The sequence below is a fragment of the Carassius auratus genome, chromosome 42 (assembly GCF_003368295.1).
Source record: "Carassius auratus strain Wakin chromosome 42, ASM336829v1, whole genome shotgun sequence".
Taxonomy (NCBI): domain Eukaryota; kingdom Metazoa; phylum Chordata; class Actinopteri; order Cypriniformes; family Cyprinidae; genus Carassius; species Carassius auratus.
The window spans coordinates 13,684,114-13,706,783 of record NC_039284.1 but is presented as its reverse complement, the minus strand read 5'-3'; the positions used below and the strand labels follow the sequence as shown (position 1 = coordinate 13,706,783).

The following is a 22,670-nucleotide window of genomic DNA, read 5'->3' as shown; positions in this document are numbered from 1 at the left end:
AAAGCTGATATAGGCCTTTCAGAAATGTTACCAAAATATTGCATTCTCCAAGAAACTTTAGCATTTACTCACGAAAGCACTGTATTCAGTTTAGTCAGTGATTCCTCTGCATTTAGATTTTGGAAGACAGTTACTTAGTTCAGGAACAGAATTCTAAAACCTGTAAGGAAAGCTTTCATTTCTTCTTTTAGATCACCACAGGTGTTTCCAAAAGTGCCAAGACTACCGTGCAGACTAATTTAGTGTAAAAAATGACTCGGCAAGAGAGAAAAAAAAAGAGAGAGGATATGAGGGGTCTATTCAGCCCCTCAGTCTATGTCAAGTCTCTGTAACCATTTGTCAGGAAGCATGAATGCTTGCCTTCATCTTCTCCCTTTTTTTTCTTCTTTAGGCCAACCACATTTCAGCTTTAAGCTGATTTTGCTTCTCTTCTTTGTGGGCCAGGAGTAGTCTGTTCTTCCGTGGGCCAATAGCCTGTAAGTTTAGGAGTGACATCACCGCCAGATTATGCTCTTGCCAAGTGTCATGAAAGAAACTCTCCCCGTTGTTCCCCAATGAAAAGAAAAGAGGCAAACAGCCTCTGGGAAACCCTGACACTCCTCTTTGCCTCCCATGGGAACACAGAAGAGAAATATTTCAGTTGACAATGCACTGATCGTAATCAGGCACCGTTCCAGGACCGGACCACGGTTCACTCTGGGACTGCTTTAAATTTTAGGCCAGTTTTGTTGCATAATAGCTAGTTATGTTTAGTGCGAGAGAGTGATTCAAACTAATGTGTCTTCAATTGGTGTCAGTTTCACATTTTCAGTCATGGATAGATGTCTGTGTAAACTAAGCTCAAACATCATTTCATGACTGAAAATCAACAGCTGTATTATAGTCGTATTGTTTTTCTTTCAGTATTAATTCCCAATTTCTGCCTAAAATCAATGCTATATGAAAATATTGGTAACATTTTAGAATAGGTAACACTTGTTAACTATTAACTATGACATTTCTCTCAATAAATTCTTTATTTGCTTATTAATAGTAAGTAGTTGTTAGGTTTAGGTATTGGGTAAGATTAGGGATGTAGAATAAAGTCAAGTAGAATAAGGCATTAATATTTTCCTAATTAGCATTAATACCTGGCTAATATTATAGTAATATGCATGCTAATAAGTAACTAATAGGTGTTACCTATTCTAAAGTGTTATCAAAATGTTTTAAAACAATTAATAATTCAATATATACACACACTACAATATATATGTAAACTTATGTTAAAAAATATCTAACATGCAATAAGGGTAATTTAGAGTAGGCTCAGTTAGGAATAGTCTCTGTTGGCACGAGTTTTTTGGGATGCTTGAATAGCATTCTGGCAGAAACCTTGAACAGCACAAAGCAGGGTCTGCATACCAATGCAGTTAACACTCAGCACTATGGCAACTTTTTGTAGTATTGTAAGAGTGATAGATTAAATAAGTATAAAAAAAGTCCATAATCTTTTTTTATTTCTCCCAATGTTATTTTAATTTGGTATTTAGATGTAATTGTTTAATTTTACATTTAATTAATTTAAATGTAGTTTTTGACAAAACTTTCTAGTAATATTGTTAAAGATGGTTTTATATGAAAACACTTTTAGAATGTTATTTCATTAATTCATCTAACAAAACATTTGTATGTTAACTTGCTTTTTCACAACAATTACACCAGAAAAGTTACACGAGAGCATATTGCGGTAATGCCACCTACTGGTGACAGTGGATGTTGACATAATGCATGAGTGATATTGAATAATGATATATTTCTTCAAAAAGACCTGACCAAATAAAAAAAAAAATAAATAAATAAATAAATAGTAATAATAAAAATATTGGGAAAAAAGTAACAAAAGAGCCCCCAAACAACTGTGATTAATTGCAAACATTTATTTATTCTAAAACTTAAATCAGACCTTCAGCTGAATTCTGTATAACAGTTACAATAGCATTTACAGTTGCATACAGGCTTTTTTTTTTTTGACTGGAGACCATACTGCTGATTCTGTTGAGAGCTTTATTAATATGATTTCAGTTTATGGCTATAAATTGTACAGAAAATGTTTTCAATATGACCACAAACCATGCAAGAAAAAAAAGAAAAAAAAAAAAAAAGAAAAAGGGGAATGCAATATTGCATTATACCTTACAGATATTATATAATTTCATTTACAAAAACAAAATTAAATATGGTCTGGTTTAGACACACACACACACACACACACACACACACACAAACATGCAAACATCATGCAAAACTATTATCTTTGAGAAACATTTTTCAAATATGACCTGTAAATTAGATTTAAAATAACAATACATATCTCAAAGAACTATATGAACTATTGAAAATTGCTGTTATTCATTGCTTCACAGTTTGCATGAGAACACACCAACAAGCTCATTGGTTACAGTAATTTTGTTGTTGTTGTTGTTGTTGTTTTAAGTCCAAAAAAGACTATTTCTGTTACAAGTGAGCATTGCTACAATATGCATTTACAGTTGACTTTACATCCTCTTATTCCAAGACATACCCTGATCCGGATATCTACATTTCTTAAAATGTCCAGGTTTTGCTCTCTACAGTCCTCAGACATTATGTGTACATGTATTTGCATTACTTTCACTGTTCTCTCTAGATCCCACCTTCTTGTAGTCCACAGTTGGTCGATGAAGCACCATGCCAGCACACTGGTAAAACTACTTTACAGTCATAACTTTCAGCAAGTCCAAAAAGATAGTCAAAACCCAGACATTTTAGGCAATTTAGAAATCCTGGCCAGGACATGTCTGGGAAAAACAGAGCGTACAGTAAGTTACTTAACATCAGAGGTAAAAAGCTCTTTGTACAGACATGAGTTTATGCTGTATGGAGCCACATGCTGAACTCTGAAAAGAAATCTCTCCAGTGCGGCCCACTGGCACATTCGTTTAATAGTGTGTCTCACTAGTAGTACACACCATTAAACACTCAATTTCATTAAATCAAGTAATGGAGTAATGAGCCTGGGAGCCACCAGGGGCAGTGTTGAAAAAACACTGTGGTTGCATGCAATCCATTTCATCTGGCACACAATTTTATCCCATAATGAATATATGTATATATTCTGGATGAGTATAATATCCAATAGACATTTTTTGTTACACAATTCAGAATTCTATTTAATTGGCTCTTCTCTATTAGGAAGGTCTATCCATGTAATATTGCAAAAACACATCCACATTTTTACAGACATTAAATAAACTATTAATGTTATGCAGAGAAAAGTAGTGTTTGCAATGTGATATACTAGAACAACGTATTTGCCTTGATGTTTACTGCTTTTTCTTGGATTAAGCACAACAGTTTATCTTAATTTTGTTATGCAATATCCAGTGTGTTCATTTATAGAGAGCACTGAACAAAACATATTTGTTTCCTCTGTGAAGTATAGATTTTTAAAACGCTTAAAAAGTGTTATTAGATAAAGTGTATGGAAAACTAAAAAAGAGAGAGGAATAAAACAAAACAAAGCAAATAAAATAAAAATAAGAAATAAATAAAATGAAGTATACATTCAGAGGAACTGAGCTTACTGTCCAAAGCCCTTGTTTCTCAGTGCAGTTGTTACTTCTGTAAACAGTTTAGTAAACGCTATCACTAAGAAAGGATATATGAAATAGTTTACATAATTCTTGCTCCATTTTATCCTCCCTTCCAGTTGTACAAACAGTGAACAACTTTCAAACCGCATTCTGACAGAAAACACAGTGGAATGCTTAGAATTAGCACCCCATCAAAATGAGGTCACATATATATATATATATATATATATATATATATATTCCTTCTTGGACATATATATTGATCATAAATAGATAGTAGTCATTCTGAAAAAAATCCAAGATGGATAGCCTTAAGATAATATAATAAACAGTGCAATATAGGCAAACTATGTTGTTAAAAATGACAAAGAATCTGTAAAGGTTTTTCAAAGTAACTTCAATCTCTTTCACATTTCTTGGTCATTGCAGGTGTAATGCTGTAAGCAATCTGGGAAGCGCTCCACTGCATCAAAGCAGCAGATTCCTCAGCGTTCAGAGGTCCGTCTTCACTGGCTTTGCCATGATGTTTAATATGGACTCACCCCAGCGGTGGTGAAAAGGGGATGAAAGGATACTGAGTATCATCCTCATCCACAAAGAAACACTGGAAGTAGGGAACGTCCTCTGTAGGGGAAAAGACATTAGAGATCATTAGAGACATTAGAGGTCAGATCAAGATTCATCATGATACAAATCCCACATTGGACAAAAACTCACCCTCCCCCATCGCTGGAATATCTTTGGAGACATGAGGTTCTTCTTAAAAAAAAAAGGGAAATACATATTTCTTTAATCAAATCTTAATCAAATTATTTTACAGTACACTATAAGAAAACTGAAATGACAACTAAAACCATTAAAAACATTTTAGTTGAAATAAAAGAAACCAGGTGTAATCAAATGTAAAAAACTGCATTCATTTTCATTTCAAGATAAAACCCGAAAATAACTAAAACTGAAATACATATTTATAAATATACGTTTTATTTCAGTGTTCATATATTTTATATACATATACATATACATATACATATACACATGCATACACATACACACACACACACACACACACACACACATAAATATCTTACCTTTTACTTCCTTGCCCACAACAGCCTCCTTCTCAGCTGGCTCGACTACTGATAACAGAACATTCACAAAACATCAGTTTACATGTTATGCATTTAGTGTATGTTCCCCACAATCAGAATAAATGGGATGCACTTAATACCTAAACAGTTTTCACAAATTTATAACTATTACATTTATAAGAATAAAATCAAATAAGTAAAGTTTACCTTTTTGTTTGACTTGCTCAGGTTCTAAAACCAAAACAAATAGCTGTAGCTGTAGCTGTATTAAAAGAATCTTAAAAACATTCTGAAGCACGCTCATGCTTTTGTTTTTGCCGTGAAGGGCTGGCAAATAGATTCCTGTTAGTTATGTGCTGGATTGCTCTGATTTTCTCACTCATATAGTGTGATTAATATTTTTAATATTTCTTCTTAAGGCATATCAGATTACAGATCATGTCTACACATGCATTTTTAGCAAGTGCTATCTGTAGATGAAAAGATTTCTATACTATTATGAGTCAACTATTATATACTAGTCAGACATCATATGATCAACCATAATGTCAAGCCTGTTGATGAATATACAAAATAATCAATATTCTTGGAATAAACAAATATAGAACTTTGCTGAAATGAAGAATGATATTAAAAGTGTGTGTTAGTAAATCAGCCATAGTACCTTTCTGTAAAGGTTCCTTTACTTGTTTGACCTTCTCACGTGTGATTTCTAGCATCAGGAGAGATGTTTTTAGTCACTGATACAACAACAAGAACAATTTATCTTTTTACTTAGCACTCGCTTAGAAAACTAGAAGAAAGTGATTTCAATTGTTGACGGTAGATATATCTTACCTTTCTTTTTGGGCTCTGGTCTGATCTTAGCTTTTGGAGCCCCTTTATCTAGAACAGAAAAGTGAGTCATTTCTTGGACATAATGGATATAAATAATTTGTTTTGATAACCTTTATTGTAAATAATAGTTCAAAGTGATTTACAAAGAAATAAAAATAAAACTAATATAAAAAAATCTGATTTAGGTTTTTATGGTCTTACTGTAATTGCCCATAAAAATAACAGAATTCATAAAATCACTTAAAGAATTTCTGTCAATTAATAGATGGATATTTGTATAATAAAGCTGCTATTACATAGCTTTCCGATATACCTTTCTTTGCAGGTGCTGGTTTAGTGATGTTTTTCAGTGCATCACGTTCTGTGTTATGAAGAAGACAAAGAGAGCTGGATATAATTTACATTCATCTTTTACTGTATATATGCAAAGTAGAGAGCTAATAAAAGACAATATGGGTAATACATAAAAATAAATTATACACAAGCAGAAGAGGCATTCTGACTGAAAGTGCATCGTGTAGAATATTCTAACATTGCACTTAAGAAGTTCGATTTCATTAATAAATGGTCTCTAGCAAATTCCAAAAAAAAAAAAAAAAAAGAAGAAAACTTCCTGAAAATAATAGGTTATATATGAAAATTACCTGCTTTAATATGTGCTGTAACGTTCATCAGAGCATCATGATCTAGAAAAGAAAAGATTTCACTCACTCGCATGTGAACACTACAGTGGAAATTACAATTTTACAGTCTGGTTCCTGTTTTTATTTGATGCTCGTTATGTCTGTAATTCATAACCCGCTTGTGTAATTGAGAAGTTTTAATACCTTTTTTTGCTGTTTTGACCTTTTCCTTGGAGACTGCTGGTTTTGCTTTTACAACCAACAGTCTTTGGATCTAAGACACAAGCAGCATGTGGTTTAACGTAAAGCAAACATTTATTTGTACAAATAATTTCTGCAAATTTTCAGCCTGGTAATGTCAAAATCCACCATTTTTCTTATACGGTCAAAATACCTTTGATTGTTCTGTTGTCCATTCGTAAAAGTGTAATTTGATTTTGAGTGGACTCCAGATCACTCTTCATTTCACCTATGTCCTTCCTCAGTGAATCCAGAACAGACAGTTTTTGGTTGATAGAGTTCAGGAGCTCCGAGTCCAAACCAAAGTCCAACATCATCTGTGTATTCAGAAGTGTAAAAGACCATTCAGACTCTTATCAAATGCACAGATGTTACGTGAGATTCAATCACAAAAACATAAGCTTTAATTATTCATCAGCACCATAAAAAAAAATAAAAAATAAAACTATTTTTAGTACATATTATAAAATACTTTTTTGGAGCTGGTTCTAATAAATTTTCTTTAGCGAATACTGAAAATAATATTTCATATGATAATATTTATTTAAAAATAGAAGCAAATAAATGTATAACTTCCTTCACAGATACTGGTTTAGCTTCATCTTTGATGACTACATCTTCTGAATTAGTTACGATGGAAGAAATGTATAACATTTAAACATTTAAAACACACAGATAAGGAAAACTGTTCATTTAACATTATTAAATAGTTTATTAATATACCTTAAACATCATTCTATCAGATATTGAATGGCATTAATATCACAAAAAGTACCTTTCTTTGTTGCTGGCTTTGGCTTTTCTTTACTCATTTTGGGTTCTGTAAAACATGGCGGCAGAACTTTACAATAGCAAATGACAAATAGCTAATTTTGTGTTACATGAATTTTGAATTAAAATGTCAACCATGTGAGTACCCTTTTCTTCAAGGACTGGTTTTGCCTTTTCCTCTGGACCTTCAAATGAAAAGGGGCAAAACATAACAGGATTTGTTTCTGAGAAAATCCTGAAATGCTTACAGTATTCAGATACCTATTCAAATGTGCAAATGTTAAAAGATAAAATTGATTACGCTCCATATATAAATACCTTTCTTTTTAGGTTCTGGCATATGTCCAGGTTCCTTTTCTTTATGAAGTTCATGCTCTATAAAAAGCAATTTCAAGTGATGAATGAGCATACAGTAGAAAGCAACATCATTCCAGGATGATTTTATTCACATCAATACCTTTCTCTACAGAGGTGGGTTTAACTTTCTCCTTAATGACTTTGGCCTCTGCATTTATGAAAATGTAAGAATGTTTAGAGAAAGCAGACATTTTCTTAATTTGGCCAAAGGATGATGTTAATTTGATAGAGTAAATCAAACCTTTCTTTCCAGGAGTTGGTTTAGCTTTTTCTTTAATGACTTCAGTCTCTAAAATCATGATAATATAAAATATTTCAATCATAACCATTCTTTTAAAACTGGCCAAAATATTAAAATCATTTTTGACATTGTCTTTCAAGAATAAATGACAGTATACCTTTCTTTGGTGCTGGCTTTGGCTTTTCTTTGATTATCTTAGGTGCTGCAAAATATGGGGCTGATGCAAATCAGGCTGATTTTTCAGTCATTATATAGCAAAAAAACAACAACAACAGCATATGCAGGGTGATTTCACTGTCATCCATACCTTTCTTTACAGGAGCCAGTTTAACTTTCTTCTTGATGATTTCAGCTTCTGAAATAAGCATAATTAGTCGAATAAGGAAAACTTTGATTTGAGTAAATTTGAGCTTGATCTTTAACTTGACAACAAACATCAGGCTGCAATAATTAACTAAATCTTTTCTTTTCAGGAGCTGGTTTAGGTTTGCTCCTTGATGACATCAGCCTCTAAATTGTTGATAATATTTACATTTTTAGCATGATCTTAAATTTTCTTTGGTTATTTTTTGTTATATTATAAAGTAAATCAAACCTTTCTTCTCAGGAGCAGGTTTATGTTTCTCCTTGATGACTTCGGATTCTAAAATGGTGATAATGTAAAATATTTAAAGCGTTAGCATTATCTTAAAACTGGCAAATATAGAAAGTTAAACAAATAGTTTTTCAGAAAAAAAACATATTCAGAAAAGGCTAAAAGCATAGCCTATAAGAGAGTTCTAAATGCATGCACTCCTCAAAACTGGCCAAATAGTTTACAATAAAAGCACAAATTATTGGCCTGTGTTGAAAAAAAAAAAACTCTTATAACTTGGTTTTGGTTCAGTTGCCATTCGTTTAGAAACTTCAGGCTCTATAATGCAGTATTTTTTTATGTGATCATTTTTAGCACTATACAGTTGTGTAACAGCAACACAAGCTGATTTTACAAACACACATACCTTTCTTTACAGGAGCTGGTTTAACTTTTTCCTTGATGACTCTAGCCTCTAAAAAAGGAAAAGTGTAGAAAGATTTAGTGGGGACTTAAAAAAAATCGTATTAAAGTTCATGTTAACTGAATAAACACAATAAATCAAACCTTTCTTCTTAGGAGCTGGTTTTACTTTCTGTTTGATGACTTGATGAAAAAATAAAATAAAAAGGAAAGCATTAGTATTGTCTTGGCCAGACTAGAGGTTTTGACATTAATCTTACAGATGAACTCAGACACCTTTCTTTGGTGCTGGCTTTGGTTTTTCTTTGGTTATTTCAGGTGCTGGAAAACAAAAGCAGTAAAGAACAGTCACAACTGAGTTCTTACATTTGCAAATGTGTAAACTGGTCAGTTATACCGTGTCACAAATTAAATAAAATCCATTGTAACCTCAACTGTAAGGTAAATAATGACAAGTTGTTAAGGAAAACTTTTAAATGTATGAGATTTTGTCTAATCATGTATTCATTATTGTAAATATTGATAAAGCATATGTATTTTGTTACCTTTCTTTGGAGATGCTGGTTTCTTTTTGATAACTTCAGGCTCTATAAAATAAATAGATAATTAACTTTCCATAATGTTAACTTTAAGAGCTTCTGAAATGGTAGGATAAAGATAACTGACAGTAAATTTAAATTCAGTAAATGTTTTTAAAGGTTCAAGAACTAACCTTTTTTGGGTTTTAGGACAAGTGCCTTTTTTTTAGCAACTTCCATGCTCTGTAAAATGTAATAAATGATCATTATAAAGTGGAACAACAACAACATATTCAGCATGATTTCATTGAGATTCATACTTTTCTTTACAGGAGCCAGTTTAACTTTCTTCTTGATTACTTCAGGCTCTGAAAAGGCAATTGTGTGAAAATATTTAGAGATTAAGGTTTTCTTTAACAATGTTTAAATTTCCTTGGCTTATTTTTTAATTGGTATTTAACACAGAATGAAAGTCCTCATCAAGCTACAATAATGGTAACTCAAACCTTTCTTCTTAGGAGCTGGTTTAACACCTTTGATGACTTTAGCCTCTGTAATGATAAAAACCAGAAACAAAATGGCTTTTAAGCAAATATGTTCTTTATTTTGTTCAAGAGAAATGTTCATTTGACTCTTAATTTTGCTTAACAACAATACCTTTCTTTGCAGGAGCTGGTTTGGTTTCCACCTTGATGACTTTAGCCTCTAAAATGTCAATGATAAGTAAATATTTTGATACTGTATATTCTTTTCTTTAACATCATTTTTTAAATATGTTTGTAGAATATGTGATTTCTGCTGGATGACTTCAGTCTCTTACACTGTGATGATGAAAACAAAGCAAGCAAAAAACACTATCACTGTATTAAAACCTGATTGGAGAAAACATTAGCTTGTATTATTGTTCTCACAAATAATGTTATATACCTTTCTTTGGTGCCCTCAGTTTTCCTTTGGTTATCTCAGGTTCTGTAAAACATGGAATTTATGAAACATAAAAAAGCTTGGAATATGACACACATTAGTCTTGCCTATGTCATTTTGCAAACATTTCAAACAAACATTGCATATACAGCATCCTAATGTGATACCTTTCTTTGCAGGTTCTGCTTTAGCTTTCTCTTTGGTAACTTCGGGTTATACAAACATAATGATATTTCAGTTTTAAAACAGTTCAGCAAAGACACGTCTTTACAGCAGCTTCAGGCTCTGAAGCTATGCTTGGAAATGTTTATTTGAATTTTTGCATTGGCCTTAAAAACGGGTAAATATTTGTACCTTTCTTTGGTTCAGCTTTTGGTTTTGCTTTTTTAACTGCAACAGCAGTTTCTGCAAAACATTCAGATATAATTTCATGTGATTATGTTTGCTTGAATATCTAATTGTTATAAAGGGAATATACCATAATCACAGACTTATCCATACCTTTCTTCACAGCGACAGGTTTATGCTTGTCTTTGGCAACTTCTGCCTCTGAAATATATAATATTATACAGAATGCATTTCTACACACAAACACACAGAAAGAAAAAAAAATGCACAAAACACTTAACCACTTCAAAAACATGATAAACTATGCAGACAATTAACCTTTTTTGGAACTTTTGGCTTTTGCTTTCCCTTTTGAAACTGCAGGTTCTGTGAAAGAATGGAAAATTAACAGCATATTCAGTGTTATGTTATGTTTCATGTTCAATATGTGCTCATGTTAAGAAAAAACTAATTAAAGATCACTTCTTTGACTTAATATCAACAGATAAAATTGTAATTTGTTACTGGACAGAAATAAACACTTGTTAAGAAGTATTAATACCTTTCTTTACATCAACATTTATTTCTAAATTAAATATCACACAGTTGTATTTTGTGCCATTTTCACATTTGAAAATTATTACTTTTCTTTAGAGGTTTCTACTTTTCTTTAATAATAATTTCAGGCTCTAAAAATCAAACTGCTGGGTAAAATATTTAGTGTTAATGTACGTGCTTAAGTAATGTAAAATATTCCGAAAATTTCCAATAACAATCAAACTGTACCTTTCTTAACTGGGGCTGGTTTCACTTTATCCTTAGTAGCTTCAGTATCTGAAATGACCATAAATGCATGCATTAGAAAGTGAAGTAATATTCAAAACCTATCATTTTATAGGTATTGATATCCTACCTATAGATTATCATTTTGACTATAAATATAAAATATATATACCAAATATAAAGTTTTTTTTTTTTTTTACCTTTCTTTGAAGGCACTGGTTTGACTTTCTCTTTTGCAACTGCAGGCTCTGCAATTCAAGGAAAAGTAGATCTAAGAGTGGACCAATGCACTCATCCATGATTAAAAAATTTATGCCTTTTTAACAGTGGTGGTTGTTGGCTTTTCTTCTGAAGGATGATGGAAGTATATATTTAATAAATTATATATGAGACTGACAAAAATTCATCAAGGACAAATATTTCCATATTACCTTTCTGGCTCTGAAAATGAGTCAGCAGGCTCAGCTAATGTCATGCATAAAAATGACTTTTAATGAATTGCTGTTACTTAAAGTGTATCCAACCTTTTTTCAAAAGGGCCGGTTTAATTTTGTCCTTGGGTGCTAAAGCCTCTGAATAAATGAGAAAAGAGAAAAGTGTTTCAACTTGCTGATTTCTACTTTTTGTTGAAATAATTATTTAAAACTGTGAAAATATTTTATAAAAGAAAATATTTTTTAATTAAATACATAATTTAGTGTTCAAACCTTGATATATTTCTTATACTGTATACATTTATATATATATATATATATATATATATATATATATATATATATATATATATATATATATATATATATATATATATACGGTATGATATATGAGTGTCACAGCTATCTATATACTGTATGTAAGAGCAAGGCTGTAAAACTATTTCAAACAACACATAATACCATAAAAGACATATTATTAATATGACTTTAATAGCAGGAGTATACTTTTCTTCACAGGAACAGGTCTTTGTTTCTCTTCAGCTGCTAAAAGGCATACATATATTAAGTTCTTGTTTTCTTTCAAATTAAATGTTAGCTAAAACAGTATATAAAACCATATCATAGATAGACATAAGAGCAAGAATTCAATGCAAAATGAAATTCTGCAATTTATAGTTCAGGTTTTGGAATGTCAAAAGAGCTTGTTTTGCCTTCTCTTTTACCTTTCTTTGAGGGTTTCAGCTTGGCCTTCTCTTTAGAAACCTTAGGCTCTGTAGTTTCATCAACATCAGTTGTTTTTATGACACATAGAAAAAACCCTGCATTTAGTTTAAAATGACATTTATTGTCTGTGAAATGTCATACCTTTCTTTCCAGGAGCAAGTTTTGGTTTTTCAACAGCAACTGCAGATTATAAGTGAAAATAAAATTATTATATATAATCAAATATACATCAAGCTATTTTTACATAAAAAACAAAGCAAACAAAAAACACACATTTATGTACTTTCAATGCATATTTTGTAAAAAAAAAAAAAAAAAAAAAATTCAAAGCACAGGGGTTACCATCTTAATAAATATAATAACTCTTTTTTCTTTAACAGTTTTGTTTTTGCAACTTCAGGTTGCAGCACTGCATGGCATGCATTAAATCATACAATAAAACTGATTTCAAGAAAATACTTAATGAAAAAAATACCTTTCTTCATAGGTTTAGCTTTTAAAATTCAACGTATTACAATGATTGAAACTTTAAATATGCATTGCGATACCTTTCTTTGAACGAGCTGGTTTAGCCTTTTCTTTTGTAACTCGAGGCTCTGCAAAGGAAAAATTAAGACAATATAAAAGTCTTTACAGTCCCTTTTGTTATAAAAAGTTATCTAATGCCAAACTTAGTGTACATAATGTACTTAAATTATGAATTTGCTTCATCATGTGTACAAAACACAATACCTTTCTTAGATTGTGCTGGTTTGGTCTCTTTTTTGGCCATTTTAAGTTCTGAAAAATAAGCAAATTTCCAATAAAATATATAGTGTTTCAATTTAAAACTGTACATTAACCCTGTGTAATGAGGAAGCAAAGCTTTATTTATCTATCTTACTGGTGTTAATACATCATATACTGAATGTACCAGATTTCTTCTTTTTTATAGGGGCTTCCTGGTCCACTTTAGTCACCTTGACCTTTTTCTCAGTTGTTTTCTTGGTGTCCTTTTCTAGAAAACATTTAATATTCATAGTACAAGTAATTAAAATTAGATACATTAAGTAGATAAGGTCAGTATGGTTTACCTGCTGGTTCTCGAGTCTCGTCCTCTTTGGATTTTTCTTTTCTTTTAGCCTTTTCTATCTTCTTTTCCTTCTTGACTTTTTCTACTGTTATATTTATTTGTTGAAGTGTTATCTCTTCCTCTTTACCTTCAGCCTCCTTTTCCCTCATATCTGAAAAGATACAGTGTCACAGTTCGATCCTTTTTCTCTTAAATTGCCGTTTTCATTCTGCACAAGCACTTCATTTTAAGGTGCAAGCACTAAAGAAAATAAATCATTCACCTTGAATGATTTTGTAAATCTCTTCTCTAGCTTTTTTCTCTTTGGCTTCTTTCACTTGTTCAAGAACTGAAATCATGAGTAAATGTTAAATGAGAGTTACATGTTTTAACATCCATTTGTTTAATGAACATTAAGAATTAGTGCATGAATTAACGCACTATTAGCTTGTTATGAATTTATCATGAATAGTACTTGTAAAGCAGCAACGTGGTGGTCAGCCATGTCATTGCATTAGATGGCAAAATGAAATTAGTAATGGATCAATGAAATCATTCATTCTCTTAATGGAATTATTCAGTTAAGCAACATCAACAGCTTTGCATTGCATCTTAATTTAGCCTATATATTTAAAGAAAAAACACTTGGACAAAAGATGCTAAAAGTCTTACATTGAGCAATGTCTAATTGATTACTAACATCAACTATATCTCTCTAGTTGTATTTAAAACTTGCACAGCAACGGAGTCCTTTAGAGAATCCTCCAGCTGTTTTCGCTCCTCTTTTAAGCATCTTTCCAGAAGCAGAAGGGAAGAAGCAACAGTGATTGAAGCGATCTTCGTCCATCAATTTGTTCTTCTTTTCCGGTCCAAATTGTAAGAGACGAGTGGTAACACACTGTTCTTCAGAACTGATGAAATATCATTGTGATGTATATATATATAACTATATTGATTGATAGCTCACAACTATGTAAAGTTTTATAAACAAAATAACTGACATTTCAGATGTCATGGCCACCAAATTAGTTCATTTATACTTGGCCCACAGAAATAGTTTAGCTACCATGTTGTGAACCATAGAATTCAAACAAGAATTTGAACATTGTTTGGCCAATCAAATCATTGGTTCCTGTTATATATATATATATATATAGTTGCTGCTAATAATACATTGCAAATCAAATGAAATATTATGTATATATTTATAACAACAATGAATAAATTACTTATTCTATCAGGTGCAATTAAGAGGGCAATATGCCAATTTAGAGGTGATTTAGCTATGTTAAGATCAACTTTTATTAAATTATTAATTTAAATTAAATAATAAAGTTTTAATTTAATTACTAATTTTCCCATGGTAAGTGAATTCTACTTCATTATTAAGGTCACCTATTTACATTTCGATTGAACTATCTCTTTTCCCTATTTGTGAAGCATATAACATTTTTCTATACCTCTGTCAAGACTCTTCATGAAGATCCTTGTGTGCTTCTTGGTCGTCTGTGCCAATGGAATGGCTCTTTGATGTTTTTCTCCTGCTCAGGCCTGTATTTATGGCATCTCTCTTCCTGTCATTATTATTGTTATTTACATCATCTCTGTTTGTGAGGTCATGCTGGACAGGAGAAAGGACCAGCTCCTCTTCCTCATCATGTTCATCTTCACCAGCAGTTGTTCCCAAGATAGTTCGATCTTTAGTCTCCACCTCAACCTCATCTTCATTCACCCTTTTCTCCAGGTTCTTTGTGCCCTTTTCAGCATCAGCCAATTGCCACATCTTCCTTCTCCTCCTCATCTCCTCAGAAAATATAGATGACAATCATCCCAGTATGCAGTCATGCCAGAGCCTTTTCATGCAACATCAGCCATTGCCACATCTTCTTCTTCTCTCCAGGGCCTTTCATGCACCATATTACATAACCTGTAACACTGTTTTCTACATTTTCTAATTACCAAATGGATCGAAACAGGTTGAGACACAACATAACTGTGCATAAATATGAATGGATATGGGACGACAATGAGGCAGAAAACGATATAATTTTAATCAATTCGAGATCTTACATTACATATGTTTGAGGTTTGAGTAGTGTTAGTTTTGTGTTAATGTAAAGCTTTTTAAGTAAAATAAAGAATGTGCATTACTAACCTTTTTCTATAGGTGGCAGAAATTCTCCTGGAAAAGATTTAGGAATATTGTTAAATGAACATATTTATATTATGAGTTATTAAAGCTGCGATAGGGAACTTTTGACGCTCTAGCGGTTAATAAACAGAACTGCTTGCGTCTTGCGGAAGAACATCGTAGCCGGAGCTACTTCTCTCTGTTTATGTCTATGAAGAATCACAAGGTACTGGGTTACTCCGCCGCGGTATCCCCGGAAACAATCTAAAATAGTCCGAATATAAACACTTATTATAGGTGCACCCTAGTGATTCAGCACAAGCCAAAAACACGGTTTGGAAAATGGATTCATGGTGTACTCGCTTATTATATACATTTTTCTACATTTTGAACACAAACAAAGTTAGGGACCGCAGCTCTGATTGGTTGTTTTTTACCGGGAGCGATGTATTTCTGCAAATGGCAATAGGACCACTGGAAGGAGCCAGAGGAGCTTGAATTTTTTCACAGATTATCTGTCTCATATTCTACTGTCAGGACATAATGACAGGTTTAATAAATATGTAAAAAATATTTTTTTACAAAAGTTCCCTACAGCACCTTTAAGTAGAGAGTGTATGAATATTGACACAAACCTTTTCGTCTTATAACTTGCGGTGTGTCACCTGAAACAGAGAATGGCAGGGATAATTAAAAGGATAATTGTATTTTAATATACAAGCATACATTTGTGATATACTTTATATGATGAATACCTTTGTCTTCCATGTTGAAGAGATAGGCCATGAACATATCTCTCCTGTCAGCAAACTCCTCAACAGTGTCTGTGACAACTTTCATGGGATCAAAGCTAATGTCAGGAATACCCCCTGAGAAAAAATGAAATAATATTATGCAACCGAACACTCTTTTACAAATCAAATATTGAATACAAACTAAAGCTGCAGTTGGTAACTTTTGACGCTCTAGCGGTTAATAAACAGAACTGCTTGCATCTTGCGGAAGAACATCGTAGCCGGAACTACTTCTCTCTGTTTATGTCTATGAAGAATCACAAAGGTACTGGGTTACTCCGCCGCAGTACCCCCGAAGCAATCTAAAATAGTCCGAATATAAACACTTATTATAGGTGCACCACAGTGATTCAGGACAAGTTAAAAACATGGTTTGGAAAATGGATTCTTATTATATACATTTTTCTACATTTTGAACAAAAACAAAGTTACGGACCGCAGCTCTGATTGGTTGTTTCTTGCCGGGAGCAGATGCATTTCTGCAAATGGCAATAGGACCACTGGGAGGAGCCAGAGGAGCTTGATTTTTTTCACAGATTATCTGTCTCATATTCTACTGTAAGGACATAATGATAGGTTTAACAAATATGTAAAAAAAAATATTTTTACAAAAGTTACCTACTGCAGCTCTAAACACAATGTTTCAAGCTGAAAAATGAACAATACCTTCATCCACTGTTATCAGACTGGTTAGGTAATTAGAGACAGTGGTCTTTATGTCTGTGGCCTCCTCTACAACAATTACAGCCAGTCCTTCAGGATCCGTGCTCAATTTGGGAAACCAAGCTGAAATATTGATGAAGTGCATTTTATTTTGACCTCTTTTGCAGTGCAACTTATAACATTCAACATGTCAGAAAAAAAAAAGAATCACTGAGTAGGTTTTCCCATTATATTCAATCTATAAACTTTTTCTAATTAGCATAGTTTTTTGGGGCAACATGTAATGAAAAAATAAGTATAATAATGGGAGTAATAATTGGCAAGATTTTCATAATAATATTTAATATTTCATAGGAATATTGTTATATAATTTCTTTCCCAGTTCACCAGTTGTTTATTTTTAAGTCTTGGTGTACTCTAGAGTGGACATCAAATCGATATCCTGTTTCGTAACAGAAAAGTCATTTTTTGATTTGAAACCCCACAACATCTTTCTGAGATTTTGATTCATGACAAACAATTTGAAAATGGTTAGATTAAATTATCATTACAAAATATAATCATAATAAATATAATTGTTTCCTTAAAGTTGTTCAATTTGATCACTAAATTAATGTCAGCCATTTTTAAATACCAAGGAGATGGACTGGTCATGATGAAATTACCAATCTCTGAAAAGCCTTAAATGTGCTCTGTACTTGACATCCAACTGTTACATGTGATATCATAGACATTCAGCATTATCCTAACGATATCACTGAATGTCTAAAATAATGTAAGAAATCTATACCTTCAATGTACCCAAATATGGCTGAAGAAATGGTCTTGATCCTACTTAAAATTTGCAGAACTGCTTCAGTGGCAATGTCCCCTGGATAAATGATTGCTACATCCAAGATGTCTATGTAGCATGGAAAGCATAAAACAGAAATCAGTGAGTCTGACATGAGCAGCTGAAATAATTTTTCATCGATATGCTCAAATATGAGAAAATTATTTCTGTATGCAAAGGAATCATTGGCAATTTCCAATGTAGACTGAAATGTGTTCATCAGCAGAGCACATGATGAGTCTCTGATTGCATGTCAGCTCTCAGAACAACAACGGCCAAATATTTCAGATATTTGCAGGTACCGTACCTTCAAATAAGTGGAATAAGTAGCCCACTGGGAATCTAATCCATTCAGTAACTTCATCCAATACAGTGCCACCAAGTTTCACTGTTTCAGTGATGCCTGTAATCCCGTTTAAAAATAAATACATAAAAAAATTCTGACCAATTGCTTATTTGGGGAATCATTCACATATATATATAAAATATTATGCATTCATAAAATTATTAGAAAAATTTCAGTACCTTCAATACCCCCAAACATGGCTGAAATGTATTGTATAATGGTCTTGATCCCACTTAAAATTTGCACAGCAACTTCAGTGATCATGTCCACTGGAGTAATCGCTATAGCCAATATGTCTGTAAAATAGAAAGCATTAAACAGAAATTAGAGCAAATTTGACTAATAAATTCTTTTTACCAAGTTCTTGAATTATTGCACATAAACGTCTCTGATTGCATGTCAACTTCCAAAACAACAGCCAAATATTTCAGCATGATCAGAAAATCAGGTACCTTCAAACAAGTGGAAAAAGTAGCTCACTGGAGTTCTGATCCATTCTGTAGCTTCATCCAATACAGTGCCAGCATATTTCACTGTTTCAGTGACTCCTGAATCTCCTGTATGGAAAAACAACATAATATAAAGCAAGTCAAAACTAAATTGTTTTTTAAACTGCATATGAGTTATGTTTAAATGCTCCAAATGATTATATATACATACCATCGGCACTAAATATTCCTGACAGATAAGACACAGAAGAGTCGGCTGCTAAACTAATAGCGTCCCTCGGATTAAATATTATTTCAGTGGCATACTCTGTTTCCAAATAAAAAATCAAAAACAATTGCATAGGTCATGGAATTCATCAACAAAATATAATACTTCTTAAAGGATTGGCTTAACTTTAGTCAAAAATGAACATTCTGTCATTGAAGTTACTCAGCTCATGTTTTGCATGCAATGAACTTTGCATTCAAAAAAAACACACAAAAGCATCATAAAAGTATATAAAAGTGGTCCATATTAGTCCTGCGCTATATACCAACCCACAAGAATGATTTATGTGAGGAAAACATCAAAATCAAACTCTTTATTTAGCTACTGACTTCCACCTCCCGCCATGTTCATGTGAGGAACAAGTGACAGCCGATTCATGAATAAATCATTCTGGTTGAATCTATTGAGCGAATCGAATCCATCAACTTAATGACTCCACACATAGCAAACGGACTTGGCCCACATGTGGCCTCAAGCTGGCACTGCTGCCTCCTGTCGGCAATGGCTATTTTAACGAACGGTCCGTGCATCCAGGGCGGTTTTTAATATTTGGCATGTTTGTGTGATGCACATCCCTGTGTGTAATAAGCAAAGTCAATGCCCACTGTGGACCCGCCCAGAGGCAAATTTTCTACCAAAGCGCTCTTTAAATAAAAAAAATATATATTGCGCTTTAGACTTTAGACCAGGTTTGAGTTGGTCTATGGCGCAGTCTATTTTCAGCTCCTTAAAATAGCAATGCACCTGAATATACCTCTTATTTTTAGACCAGCACGCCCATGCACGCAAATGGGTGCAAATGTATTTGCTAATTAAACGATGTGGAAAATGGCAACAGCGCCGGACTGAAACTAGCAAACACACTTGCACTGCGCCTTGCGTCGCATTGCGCTGGGTGTATGATAAGTGTGAATAATTACGTGTTTTTTTTTGTTTGTTTTTTTGTCTTTTTTTTTTACACAAAGCTACTGTATGGCTTAAGAATGCCAAGTTATTCGTTTGGACCATTTGTGTGATGCTTTTGCAACCTTTTTTGAGGACTGAAAGTTTCTGTCATTGTAATTGCACTGAAAGCAATGAATTAATTTTCACATAATTTTTTGCTAATTACTTTCAACTACTAAAATTAGCTATTTTTGTGTTATGAAAGCATACCGATAGCATCATAAAGCATGTCGTTCATATGGTTTATCCTTTTTTCAATGCCTTCAATGGCCTTGCTCACTGCTAGCACTGGATCAGAGCCAAAATCCTGGATGCCTACATGAAAACCGTTCAGAGTGAACCCAACAAACATACAAACAACAGCACAAAAGTAAATAAAATAGGTACTGTGAAAATTGATTAGGCCTATTTAAAACTTACTTGCAATCTGATTGTCACTGACAAAATCAAACATGATAACACCTGCTATTGACCAAGAAATCAGAAGTGTGATGATGACCACCCATTGTGCCGGACGATTCATGATTCGTAAAATTCCAAGGCTCTGGGCAGTAAGTGAGTCTGAGTGTGCTGTCCTAGCAGTGGGAGGGATGGACTTCACTACGGGACCTGGAGACATTGATTATACATAGATGGTCTATAGCAAACCTTTCTCTTAAATGTCACAGAAAATGGAAAATGTTACGCTGAAATATATTGCTCTTTTTTATTGTGTGAATATTTTCTAAATACTTTCCATATTTTTCTACATTGTTTTTTTAAATTTCTAAATACAGTAAATACAGCACCATAACAACCTAATATTTGTTGCAGCTGTTCTCTAAGAGCAAGATGCATGACTGACTTCACCCTTGCAAGAATAAACTTGTGTTAAATCTTGTGTTATTTTCTCCCTGCTGCTTGAGTTTATTGACATCATGAACATCAGAAATATTTTACTTGTCATTCCAAAAAGGTATCATGTTTTCTAGATTCACCAAATTCATAATTTTGGGGACTGTATTTTATAATGTTTTTGAAAGAAGTTTCTTTTGCTCACCAATTATGCATTTATTTGATCAAAATTACAGTAAAACAGTTAATATTGTAAAATATTATTCTAATTTTAAACAACTGTTTTATAACTTAATATATTCACATGTTGGCAAAGCTGAATTTTCATTATCCATTATTCCAGTCCTCAATGTCACATGATCCTTCAGAAATCGTCATCATATATCAATAATATGTTGATTTGTGCTCAAATAACATTTCTTTTTATTAACTATATTGAAAACAGTGCTGTAATATTTTTATGGAAATGAATATGAATATTTTAATGATGGACTTCTTAATATAGAAAACATGATCTTATTTCAGCATATTACTTGTTTCAGCAGATCAAAATCTGTTTTTGACAAAAATATGATCAACTGAGCTGTTATTTCATTCATGGTACCACAACTATGGTGAACTTTTATTTTCCAGACATTATTATAAAATATCATAATATTTTTTATTTATTTTTTATCCTTAATTATTTCAAATGTCAAACGCAGGAGATCATGAGTAAAAAACCTGCAGTACCTTTAGTAGCCCGAGCCATGGTGGTACTAGCCGAGTGTCCTTTTATTTTGCTTGTGTAATCTTATTTGGACTGTTTCACCCGGTTGATGTTAAATCCCACTCAAGAAAAGAAGTTCTATGCTGTCTCCATCCAATCCACAGATGAGTCCTCACAATCTTGTGAGAAAAGCAGGTTTAGGTTTTTCAAAGTGCCGGCTTTGGGATCATGGCTGGGGGAGAATGGGGTTTAGGCCAGGGCTGTAAACATGGGAGTTCAGGCTTTTGCAGTGCTGGTAATTTATCCCATGTTATTGGTTCCTCACATGGGCGTGAGACAGGGGAGAAATGCTGGGGTGCTTCAAAGTAATCTTAGCCACTGCAAGCCTGGTTTATTCTTAGACAGTGTAGTGTTTACCAGTTGCACTCTTGCCTTTTTAGATGATAGGGGGTGTGATCTTACTGTAAGCGAAAAGAAAAGAAGACAGTTGCATGTTCACAGACTCAAATGTCTTTGGGTTTTGATGTTTCAGATCATATCGTTAATTGAATGTATGTACCATCAGTGATATTGCATAATATTATGTAATATCACATCACCACAGTAATCATGCTTTTCAAAATAAAGTGTTTTGATGATTTCAATTAATTTAATAATTTGCATTAGGGTCTATTACACAATTAGAAGTTAATCATGCTTTTAATTAGCACTTTTTATCTCAAATCGAACTGCATATGTCTTCCCTGGGGATTTTATAGAACAGATCTGAAATATATAATCATGGATCCTATATTTAACTTAGGGAGGAGTGATGTGAGATGTGGACTTTAGTGTGGTTGTATCAAGATGTTTTGGCTGGAATGCATTGGCCCTCCACTGGACATGCAGGGAATTACAAAACTGCACTACTGAAATAAAAATATAGCAGCAATATGGAGGGTGAGTACAGACCTTGCTGGCTGCATGCAAATTGTTTGATTGATTAAAATGTTACAAAAATACTACCATTCCAAAATGTTGGGATCAGTATTTTATTTTTTTATTTTTTTTAAATAATTGTATATTTTTATTCAGCAAGGAGGCATTAATTTGATCGTAAATGGCAATAAAGACTTTTACAGTTTAAAGAAATTAAATATTTAAAATATCAAATTAATATGTAAAA

At 32.7% G+C, this 22,670-nt stretch overlaps 1 protein-coding gene across 8 annotated transcripts; it reads right to left on the bottom strand.

Annotated features, from left to right (window-relative positions):
• Positions 1–5,855: 5,855 nt before the first annotated feature.
• On the bottom strand, positions 5,856–21,876 carry LOC113060709 (triadin-like). Of its 8 annotated transcripts, none has more exons than XM_026229837.1 (44): positions 21,529–21,876; positions 20,383–20,571; positions 20,173–20,277; positions 18,961–19,056; positions 18,753–18,857; positions 18,480–18,596; positions 18,262–18,357; positions 17,913–18,023; positions 17,126–17,245; positions 16,421–16,534; positions 16,301–16,330; positions 15,690–15,716; positions 13,818–13,883; positions 13,557–13,706; positions 13,397–13,480; positions 13,216–13,263; positions 13,032–13,079; positions 12,625–12,663; positions 12,483–12,530; positions 12,265–12,300; positions 11,848–11,895; positions 11,641–11,671; positions 11,524–11,573; positions 11,327–11,374; positions 10,880–10,927; positions 10,715–10,762; positions 10,568–10,618; positions 10,381–10,419; positions 10,217–10,258; positions 9,947–9,994; positions 9,796–9,840; positions 8,776–8,823; positions 8,370–8,417; positions 8,082–8,129; positions 7,932–7,976; positions 7,775–7,822; positions 7,634–7,681; positions 7,495–7,551; positions 7,323–7,361; positions 7,181–7,225; positions 6,560–6,722; positions 6,370–6,439; positions 6,187–6,228; positions 5,856–5,903 (listed from the first exon to the last, which is right to left on the bottom strand). In XM_026229837.1, exons 1-41 carry the CDS (start codon positions 21,545–21,547, stop codon positions 6,631–6,633), a joined length of 2,664 nt encoding a protein of 887 aa, XP_026085622.1. In that variant the 5' UTR covers positions 21,548–21,876; the 3' UTR covers positions 5,856–5,903; positions 6,187–6,228; positions 6,370–6,439; positions 6,560–6,630. The 8 variants fall into 8 exon arrangements, with proteins under 8 accessions (XP_026085622.1, XP_026085627.1, XP_026085626.1 ...); XM_026229842.1 differs by having other exon boundaries at positions 17,958–18,023; XM_026229841.1 differs by lacking the exon at positions 10,381–10,419.
• Positions 21,877–22,670: the final 794 nt, after the last annotated feature.